This window comes from Akebia trifoliata, chromosome 4, assembly GCF_017979445.1.
Source record: "Akebia trifoliata isolate Shusen 1 chromosome 4, ASM1797944v1, whole genome shotgun sequence".
Lineage (NCBI taxonomy): Eukaryota > Viridiplantae > Streptophyta > Magnoliopsida > Ranunculales > Lardizabalaceae > Akebia > Akebia trifoliata.
Window position 1 is genome coordinate 14,044,441 of NC_141378.1, and position 11,899 is coordinate 14,056,339.

General features: G+C 33.2%; 1 protein-coding gene across 1 annotated transcript; it reads right to left on the reverse strand.

The window, feature by feature from the left end:
* Positions 1-6,796: 6,796 nt before the first annotated feature.
* Positions 6,797-9,756, reverse strand: LOC147403985 (homeobox-leucine zipper protein ATHB-16-like). Its single transcript, XM_086439790.1, has 3 exons — positions 9,271-9,756; positions 8,685-9,070; positions 6,797-7,546 (listed from the first exon to the last, which is right to left on the reverse strand). The coding sequence occupies exons 1-3, from the start codon at positions 9,329-9,331 to the stop codon at positions 7,010-7,012; spliced, it is 984 nt and encodes a 327-aa protein (XP_086295916.1). The 5' UTR covers positions 9,332-9,756; the 3' UTR covers positions 6,797-7,009.
* Between the last annotated feature and the right edge of the window lie 2,143 nt (positions 9,757-11,899).

Here is an 11,899-nt window from a genome sequence, read left to right on the forward strand (position 1 = left end):
ATGCTCCGGATCCCTTTTACATGATTTTTCATTTATAAAGTCACATTTGATTTTGCTTAGAAAATTAAAAGACAAAATAGTTTGAGATTATAACACGTGAATCTTATGTTGTTATGGATTAGAGTCGTGATTCTGACGCCCTATCTTACATATGCCCCTATACGCTCTCTAACATGGCATGTGCTAAAATCATAGATCTTTTTTCTTTGGATACATAATTGCACATCCCATGTCAAAGGGCGTATGAGAGTGTGTGTCAGAGCGGGGCATCAAAAAATCACTATTCTATAGATTAAACACAAAACCATGGTGTAGTCATTAAATTAAAAATAACTTAAAGAGAGAAAAATATTTTAGTTGAAGGAGCATATAAACATAATATATTGTTTGTGCACACAAAGTGGAACATGCCACCACTTGTGCAAGTACAGTGGATAATCCCTCCCATCTCAGCCTTTGGTTTAACTTCAAAAGTACTTTTGAGGATATAATTTTCTTGTGGGCATTAAATTAAGCCCAACATGAAGCATTGGAGGAAAAAGGGAAAGAAGGATTCCAATTTCCAACCTGTCGAATATCCCATCCCTGTCATCCTCAATTATGCCATGATGATGATGATGATGATTACATGATAATGCATCATTGGACCCACATCATGTATCCACGTAAAAGCTTGAATGAAAAATTAGAAATAAAAGAAAGAGGGGGGACTCAGACATTGAATATTTAGGGGAATGACTAAGACAATAGTGAAGTGCTCACTATGAGATACTAATATTACGATCATTATGATGTTATAGTAAAAATTGCGATATTATCAGAAAATGTTACATTATAATTTAACTAGTGACGGCATAATAACTACATTAATCCTATTTTGCACAATCCATTTAGGTTTAGGTTTAACTTTATCCTTGGAGAAAAAATAAAATTTATTGTTAAAGAATAAATGAGAAACGTGATCAAGAAACCATGATTTTGAAGGGAATCAAAGTGAAAAAATTAATGCAAAAGTGTGATAAAACATTTGTAGAATATTGTTTATGAGAGGAGATGGTCGAAAAAACTAACAATATTTTGATGCCAAGAATCCTAAGTATTATGAGAGATAGATTATATTTTTCGAAGCAAATTATTATATTTTAAGGATGTTTACATTTTTTTGGTTACAACAGAGGGATAAAACCCTTATTCCAACTGGAAGAGACTCAGTTACAAACTCATAAATGATTTCAAGAGGACAAAACACTATAAACTCTAATAATTTGTATGATTTATGATTTACAATCATAAATATATGGGTATTATAGTTATAAATTCAGAGCATTACTGACTTATTAAGTAAAATATTTTTCCTTCCCAAATTAAAAGATTAATCTTTAGTTATTTAAAAAATATCTTAAAACACTTTTTGATATTTTATAAAAATTGAGAAAAAGAAAAAAAAAATGTACTATAAAAAGGTTTTATAAAATTTTAATAAAAAATAAATAATTTTAAAAATTCTTAAATAAGTATTCATATTCAATATATTTTTTATATTTCATAATTTAAAATAGGAAAATACTGAAATGACAAAAAGAATTTATTGCGATTTTCACAAATCTGACGTGGGATGTGCACAGAGTCAGAGATATGTTTCCTTGTAATACGAGTAAAAATCATCTACAATTATGTACGCTTTTCTACATCAAAATTGTAAGAATCACGATAAATCCTATCTCACTTCAATATATTTTTTTTAAATAATATATTAATGATATAATAACTAAACGTGTTCAAGTAAGTTCGAGTATTAAAATGAGTCACGTGAGTTGACATTGCTAACCTACACAAACTGGTACTATTACGAACCAAACCCAATTATGTTAATTTGATCCAAACCCACCGAGAGTCGTGGCTCGGAACGGATTAAGATTGCCAGCCCGACTTTTGAGTTCTATGGAGCATGGTATCTAGATGATCCTCTGTAACTTTCTACACAAAAGCCAGAAGTCTTTGACTGGCATACAAAGATATGATTTGTGGGTCCCACGAAGGTTTAGCTGTCTCTATCTCCGTAGGCGACTGCCATGTGAACACGCGTGGGTCGGTTCTCCATGTTTGCCCATTCTCGACAAGAAGGTTACCATATTTTTTGGTTCCAGAAAAATAAAAACTGCAGCTTTACAAAACACGTGTTTTTAAGAGGCCATTGTACGGCCCCGTTTTTTTTTTTTTTAATTATAAAAAAGGGATATGCCAAACCGACTTCACTGGGCACTGTTCAATATGTCGATGAACTGCACAGTGTTAAACGCAGTCCGTAACGAAGTCCGTATAGAATAATGATATATATATGGGTCACGTTCAAGGGCCTACTTTTTGGCAAAACATGTTTCAAAACATGAGTTAGAAGTTTTGGAATGGGCTGATTTTTGGTGAAGATGATCTCTATGGTGAGGAGATCATCATCACCAAAAATCAGTCCATTCCAAAACTTTTAATCCTATCTAAAATAGTTTACAAAAAATGAATGATTCACGATTTTTTAACTTGTAAACATGGGTTAGAAGTTTTGGAATAGACTGATTTTTGGTGTGGATGATCTCCTCGCTGTAGAGATCATCCTCACCAAAAATCAGCCCATTCCAAAACCTCTAACTCATGTTTTGAAAAATGTTTTACCAAAAAGTTGACCCTTGAACATGATCATATATATATAGGGAAATGTTCGGCACAACATTTTGACAAACATTTTGGCAAACATTTTTAAGCCATCGGATATGAGGAGATCTAACGGACGAGATTTAATCTCTTCGATTTAACGTATAACTTATACGTTTTCAATTAATTACAGCGCCATCCTTCTACTTTTCATTAATTAGTGCTTCCTCCTTCTCTCTTAAAAAAAAAAAAAAACAGAGAGTGAACTCGTCCTAACCCTTTCTCGAATGAACTTTCTCTCTCTCTCTCTCTCTCAAACCCTCTCGCTCTTGACATAACTTGATAGATTACGATAGAACCCTCTCTCTCACTCTCTTTCACTCTCTCATTTCTCAATCATCCGTCCGATTTCACTCTCTCTCACTCTCTCATTCTCAATCATCCGTCCGATTTCACCCTCTTTCACACTCTCTCACAATCTCATTCTTGATCGAACTGAAACCTCTTTCTCAAAATAAGAGGGTATTATGATGCAGGGGACAATGTGAAGTTTGTGTTTCCAATGGCTTTCACAACCACTATGGGTTTCCAATGGCTTTCACAACCACTATGGATTCATGGAGTGTGATTGAGTTTGGTGGGTTGATGAAGGGCGAGTTACAGAACGCAAGGGTGGCCATTCATTGGGCTACTAATTATCTCCTCAAAGCTACTGCCCATCCAAGCACCATTTTTTTTTCAGGTGAGAGGGTTTAAGAGAGTAAGAGAGAGGGTTCTATCGAGCTCTATCGAGAGAGAGAATGAAAGAGTTCTCACTTTCTGGTTTTTTTTTAAGAGAGAGGGAGGAAGCACTAATTAATGGAAAGTAGAAGGATAGCGCTGTAATTAACTTAAAAGTTTTAAATTATACGTTATAACGTGTTTAAGTGAATCTCGTCCGTCCGATCTCTATATATCCGATGGCTCCAAAATATTTGTCAAATTGTTTGTTACGTTGTAGGGCGCCAAACGGGACCCATATATATATATATATATGGGAAATGTTCAGCACCCTAAGTTTTACCACACACTTTAACAAACGTTTTTTGTCCTACATGGGTTAGAAGTTTTGGAATGAGCTGATTTTTGGTGAGGATGATCTCTATGATTAGAAGATCATCCTCCCCAAAAATCAGCCCATTCCGAAATGTTTAGCCCCATGTTTACACGTTGAAAAATCGTGGACCGTCCATTTTTTGTAAATCAATTTTGATGGGGTCAGAAGTTTTGGAATGAGCTGATTTTTGGTGAGGATGATCTCCTCACCATAGAGATCATCCTCACCAAAAATCAGCTCATTCCGAAACTTCTAACCCATGTAAGACAAAACGCGTTTGTTAAAGTGTGTGGTAAAACTAAGGGTGACGAACGGGACCCTATATATATATATGGGTCCCGTTGAGCACCCTAAGTTTTACCACACACTTTAACAAACGTGTTTTGTATTACATGGGTTAGAAGTTTTGGAATGGGCTGATTTTTTGTGAGAATGATCTCTGTGGTGAGGAGATCATCCTCACCAAAAATCAGCTCATTCCAAAACTTCTAACCCCATCAAAAATGATTTACAAAAAATGGACGGTCCACGATTTTTCAACGTGTAAACATGGGGCTAAACATTTCGGAATGGGCTGATTTTTGGGGAGGATGATCTTCAAATCATAGAGATCATCCTCACCAAAAATCAGCCCATTCCAAAACTTCTAACCCATGTAGGACAAAAAACGTTTGTTAAAGTGTGTGGTAAAACTTAGGGTGATGAACATTTCCATATATATATATGTTCAACACCCTAAGCTTTACCCTATATTTTAACAAACATATTTTGTCCTACATGGGTTAGAAGTTTTGGAATGGGTTGATTTTTGGTGAGGATGATCTCTATGATTAGAAGATCATCCTCACTAAATCAGCCTATTCCGAAATTTTTAATCCCATGTTTATAAGTTGAAAAATCGTGGACCGTCCATTTTTTTAAAATCATTTTTGATGGGGTTAGAAGTTTTGGAATGGGCTGATTTTTTGTGAGGATGATCCTCACAAAAAATCAGCCCATTCCAAAACTTCTAACCTATGTAGGACAAAACACGTTTGTTAAAGTGTAGGGTAAATCTTAGGGTGGGGAACGGGACCCATATATGTATAGGGAACGGTTCAGTAGCCATAAAGTTTGCCCAGTTTGGTGCTAAACATTTTTCAAAATATGGGTTAGAAGCTTTGAAATGAGCTGATTTTTTATGTGGATGATCTCTATGATGAGAAGATCATTCTCACCAAAAATCAGCCTATTCCAAAACTTCCAATTCCATCAAAAGTGATTCACAAAAATTGGACGGTCCACGATTCTTCAATTTGTAAACTAGGGTTAGAAATTTCAAAATGAGCTGATTTTTCGTGAGGATGATCTCTTCACCGTAGAGATCATCCTCACAAAAAATCAGCCTATTCCAAAACTTCTAACTCCATCCAAAGTGATTAAAAAAAAATGTTTAGCACCAAACTTGACAAACTTTAGGGCTGCTGAGCCACTCCCATATATATATATATATTCGAATAATGGCACATCTTGACGTCAAAGCGTACGAGAATCATAAATGCATTTCAACAAGATACAAGTGAAAAAGTATATATGGGTCTCATTCACTCTCACGTCAAGAAATATTATATGAGGTTATAATCTGATGCGAGGGGTCTAAGCATTTTTACTAGACAATAAAGATGATGGATTTAATATGAGACTAAATAAGTTAAAAATAATTTATCTTTCAGATTAACAACTTGAAGATGAATGATTTTTACCCTCAAGAACTGCAATGGACTCGTGGAGGAGTAGAAGTATATAAATTTTAGAAAAAAATCGATAATTCTATACGATACATAAAAAAACAATATTGAATAAATTAAAAATAATTAAGTCTAACGGTTGAAGATGACAAATTTTCTTTAGAAAAATAAGATTTTTGACTTGAGGTTGAAGACAAGGGCATTTAGACCATTTATGTTAGTCTTTACTACACAACATAGATCAAGGGAATATGTCATCAATCTTAAAACAAAGAGTAATATATCTAATATTGATCAAAATGTAGAGAAGTGAAATAAAAAAATAATTTTATATTAGAACATGCAATCATGCTATTTAAAATCACAATTTTTTTTCACCTCCCAACAAAATGAAGAACAAAAGCTAACAATTAATGACCTTCACATTGTAAATACGTTAAAAATGATATAATAAATATATCTAGATATTTTTTTTCCATTTAAATCTCAATACCTGCACTAGATACAAGCATACTACGATAAAAAGAATTTAAAAAATAAAAAATAAAAAATAAAAAAAAATTCAGATCTCTTTCTTATTAAGGGGAATGTTAAAGCTTGGAAAGCCCAATTTCATTAAGGTAGATGAGGAAGCTCTTGTGCTAAAGAAACCAGAAGGATCATCAGTTCGAGATCTTAGGTTTTACCATTTTCAAGTTCATTAATGAGCATGCTGTACTTCATTTATCGATATGATTTGAAAACGAGACAAGACAAAAATTCAAGATTTGAAACCATTTTCTTCAGATTTGGAGGGTTGATTTCCATTTAAGTTGAGTAGGAAAAAACTAAAAATAATTTTAGATTAAATATTTTATTTATATCTGTATGAATTAAGGGATTTTTCCTAAAATATGTGCAATTTATGTTAAAATTGTAATTCTGGTACACTCTTCTTGTTCATTTTAATTCTTAAAACATGTTTTTCGGGTGAATTTGTCACTTTTATAATTAACAAATTATAATCAACAAATTCACCAAATTCACTGATATTTTATCAACAAATTCGTTGATAACGAAAGTGACAAATCCATAGATTATAAAAATGACAAATTCACTCGAAAAACATGTTTTTGGAAATTAAAATGATAATGCACCAAACTCTGAATTTTTTCATAATCAACTCACAAAATGGGGATTCACCAACTTTTGCTAACGCCACCCCAAGATGTATGCTTATTGTTCTGTGATATACATATGAATTGGGGTGGCATTAGATAAAATTGGTGTGGCAATATAATCTTTCTAATAAAATCTCCTAGTTGATTTGTTATGAAAAATAGTTTGGTGTGACAATATAAATAAATCTCTTATTTTATGGGAAAAAGGCTTTTACTTGTATCAAACCCAGAGTTTTGAGACTTTACATAGACATTTTTTTTATAATCAGACTTTAAATAACAGTGAAGAAGATTAACAATAATTTCAATCCCATCTAACAAAATTCGCAAATCTTCTTGTTCTTCACTTCAGATTTATTCTTCTCTAATATGGGTTTCTTTCAGTTCCATTGATCAGAACAGTAGTACCATTGAAGTGTTGGATCTTCATCATCAGAGAACAAATTACAAGTCTCATCTGCACTAACGTAGTGTTGTTCCATCTTATAAGATCTCTGGGTACTCTCCGAAATCTCTGTTAAATCCAAGAAATTAAAGCCGTTGATGGTAGTAGAAGAAGAAGAGTTGAATATGGGAGAAGATGAAACAATGGGTAACATATCTAAGTGAGGTGGCTGAAGAAACTCGGATGAAGAAATTGTTGGGTTTGGGCTGTTGTTGTTGTTATTATCTTCGTTTAAGATCGCACTTGAGTCGCTATCAGATACCCCATCTTTCATGTCCCCAGACACTGAAACTTCAATTCCAACTCTAACTCCATTGTTGCTGTAGTTGGGGTGATAATCTTGCATTCTTGAGTCCATTGTAGATATTTTACTTTTAGAAACTTCGTTTTCTGATTCAGATATCAAGATCTCTTTAATTGGGTCCTCGCTCTCTGGGTTTGCTTCTTGGAACTTGGGTTTCAAATCTCTTAGCTGCAAATTATAAATAAAAAAAAGTAGAGAAAAAAGAGTGAAATTCTGGTAAAAACTCATTTTAATTCCGAAAATGGTAAATGACTGTTTTCGAAATTAAGTGTGTGTTTGGTAATACGTCTAATGGAGGTGGTCCACAATTAAATTTAGACTTTAGAAATTTTATTTCTGTTTGTCTTGTTTTGAATTTCAGATTTTAGAATCCAGACTTCACCAGACAGGTGACATGCGTACAGACACATCTATCTAAAGGGCTTAATTGTAATTCAAAAATATTAATAAAATAGTGATTTTGAAAATTACATAATAAAAAAAAGATATTTTTGAAAATTTTAAAAGTAACCAACATGTGATCTCAGGGACATTGATTTTTGATTAAAATGACCTTAATTATATTAAGGTTAAATATTAAAGTGATTGCATTTTTTTTAATCCAAATTTTGGTGTGGAATGACTTCTACTTCGTCTTCTCTCATTATAATAATAAAGAAGAAAAATTATTTTAATTTACTAAAATACTCCTTAATATTTATTATTAAATATTATAGAGTAATGGATTTGGAAATTATTTGATGAATAAGGATGAAGTAAGGTGTCCGATCCACTCTTCATTTTAATTATCAAAACATGTTTTCCAGTGAATTCGTCACTTTTATAATTAACGAATTCGTTGATAACCAACAAGATCGTTGATATGGCAAAATCACTGGTATTTTATCAATGAATTCGTTGATAACAAAAGTGACGAATTCACTTGAAAAACATGTTTTGAGAATTAAAATGAACATTGTACCAAACTTGGAATTTCTTCATATTTAACGCATGGAATGGAAATTCACCCTATATATAACCACCCTTCAATTTGTGTGTTATAAGTAAAACTTAGTGTGCTAATAGAATATCTGAATTTCTTCTTCAGCAGAAATTTCACGCTTTTCAGCTAATAATAAACCCACACTGAAGTCAAAATTTAATAATTTTTCTTCTCCAAAGAACCAATTAAATTAGAGAGATTCTATTCCCAAACCAACTTTTACTGATAGCACGCCAATTCATATGATATCATTATCAGTAAAAGATTGGTGTGGCAATAGAAGTTCTCTTAAATTATTATAAAACTACGTCGATTTCGATTCACCTCTGCAAGTAGAGCTTCTTTATCTTGTTGGATTGAGTCGAAATTTTGCTTCAGATTTTCATAATCAGCTTTAAGAATCCCATAATCTTTCTGCAATTGTTTGGCCTTCCACCTGGCTCTTCGATTCTGAAACCAAATTGCAACTTGTCTTGGTTGCAAACCTAATTCTTGGGCCAATTTCATTTTTCTCTCTGGTTCAAGCTTGTTTTCTACCTCAAAATTCTTCTCCAATGCCTTAACTTGATCTACATTTAATCTCCTTTTCTTCTTTGAATTTCTACTAGATTCGTCTAAATAGTCTTCCTCTTCAAAACCCTCCAACAACATGGATTGAATTTGAAATCCATTATTGTCGATGGTGTTATGGCTTCTTGAACTCTTCTCCTCTGTCAACAAAAACAGAGTCACATTAGTGTGGTTTCAGTCTCTGTAAGATCTAATTAAATAAGAAACAAAGAACAAAACCAAGAGAGAGAAAAAAAATTTGCATTAAAAGAAGACCCAAAACAAGAAATGGGTTCTATATTTAGAGATTCTAATAGGAGAAAATCTTTGAAGGGTGCCTCTAAAATCTACAAACATTTACCTGTAGAAGGACAAGTGGAGATCAAAGCATCAAAGGAATCTGAGTTTCTAAGTCTCTTCATGATTGACAAAAAGAGAGGGTCCTTAATTTGCAGATCTTAACAGATGAGACGCTTTAAAAAAAAAAAAAAAAGAAGGTTTTTGAGTTCAAAGGGGTGTTGAGAGAGGCACTGTTAATGAAGAAAAGCCATGGAAGAAGAACTCTCATGTTTAGAGTAAACCCATTGTGGGAAGAGATTTATAGAAATTGAGGATCTGAACAAGTACCAATCTTTCTCTTCGTTTACAATTTCTCCTCCAGAACCCATCAAAAGGAGAAGAAGAACAAACTCAACAAACAAACAATAAGAGAAGAAATTGAAAACTCCCTTTTTTTCTACTTCATAATTACTCAATCGAATCTAACTCAAACCTGTTTCAAGGCCAGGTTCACTGATTGTGAATCTAAAGAATAAAACAAGAGAGAGAGAGAGAGAGTGTTCTCAAGTGACAACCCTGTTGGCACTCTCCCTTTAAATAATAAATAAATCCCACTTGAGTTAGATTGTGAGTTAGAAATTGACTCTGGTTATCTACTAAACTCAAATGAAATGAACCCAAAATTCGACTCAAATGCAGTGTAAGTGTCGTCAATATTCAATCTTGATTGGTGATTTGACCGTCGGATTTGAAATATCTAATTACGGGCCAGGCTAGCCAATGGGTGAGAAAAAAATGAGTTTATAAGTGTCCAATAATAAAAGGCTCAGCGGCTAGAGATCACCAATCATAATCATAGTTGGTGTATACTATGTACTACCACACACGTCGTATTTTGGATTACTCTGACTAGAAACACTCTAAGAATAATAAGAGTCGTGATTTTCTCACGCCCCTGTCGTGGCACGATCTAGAATCATAGAGATTTTTTCCTCGGGAAGCACAGCTTACATCTCTTGAATATCTCGAGGAAAGAATCTATGATTTTAAACATGTCATGTTAGAAGGTGTCATAAAATCATTATTCTAAGAAGGGAGTCCTAAATGGGAAATAGTGAACGTGAAGAATAAAATCCTTGTGTTTTTACACTTCAAAGATCCCTATTTATAAAATTGAGAATTATTAAAACATATTTATCAATAATAAAAAATAATTAGAAATCCCAAAAATAAATATTTTTTAATTCCTTTTTTAGTAATCCTAAAAAGAAAATCCCCAAAAATAGAATACAATCCATTTACACAATAGTAAAATTGATTATAATCCTAAGCAAAAGAAATAGAGTCCTGATAACTTGACTCATTTGTTGTGTACTCACTTTGACTCTCCCTTTACATCATTATACAAAATCATAAATATTTGGACTTGTGTATCCCGAAGCAAAGGATGTACGGTGATGTGAAGGGAGAGTTATATTAAATACATAAAAAGTGAGTCAAATTATCACGACTCAACTTTGATGATGAGGAAACATGAGAACCTGACTAATCATCACCAAACACTATCAATACCAATAATTTGGACCAAGACTAGTGAAATTTATTGGTCCTAACAAGATCTTAGTTTAATTCCATTGAATTCATTTATGGAGATAACGAAAGCATATACAAGCACTCTCTCAATATAAGAAGGAATGCTTATCCAAAGAGTGGAACAATGGGACATAATTTGTTAAATCAACCCAAATGCTTTGGATAAGGTCTGATGATGATGATGATGATGAGATTATCAATTTGAGAACCCATGCATTGGGGGCAGGGGCAGCTTCTTGCTTACACAAGAATTTTCAATCTATGAATTAGTGACCTATTACATAGATTTTAGCGCGGATAAAAAATCTGTCACTATTACCCCCACAATTATTTTATTTTTTCTCTTAATTGTTTCTATAAAAAATATTCTACTTTTGATTGCCCTCACGTGGGCAAAATCCTAGCTTTGCCCCTGATTGGGTGGGTCCTAAGTAGGTAGTGAAACATTGACTTTAGGAAAAGTTAGGTTTGTGGCTATAAAATAAAAAAAGTATTTGAGTAGGTTCTTGTCTTTGATTCCCATTGATCTGCAAATCAGATTATAAACAGCTAAAATCAAGCAGGATCAAAGATCTTTTGCTGCCCATCCATTTATATAAACTTAAACAAGAAATATAGAAAAATCCAAATCCTTAAAGGTCAAGACCCCAAATCGAACCAATATCGACACAGGATGATTACTTTCTTGATAAGCATCCTAAGGTTTGTATTGAAAGGTTCTTATACTTTCATGAAGAGATGATGGATAGCAAAGTGTGAGGTAGATGTCTAAAAGATACGACAGAAAACAAACACACATTAGAAATAAGGTCCATGATTTTAGTGAGAATTGAAATATTGGGTTTTGGCATCTTTAGGGTAGCTCCTAGCCTCCTAAGGCTAATAAAAATAAAATAAGATGAAAAGAAAAAGAAGGGTTGATGTGATCCTGACTGGGACAGTTTCCTTAGGCCCACACCAAGAGGTAAATCCCAGAGCATCAGTTTTTCTTTTTCTCCATAGGGGAGGTTGAAAAATAGGAGATGAACTGAACTTGGGGTTTGGAAAGTTGAGTGGAAACAATATTCAAAATGCATGGTTAATGAGTTGGTTTTAACAAGGAAATCTTCTAGAAATTA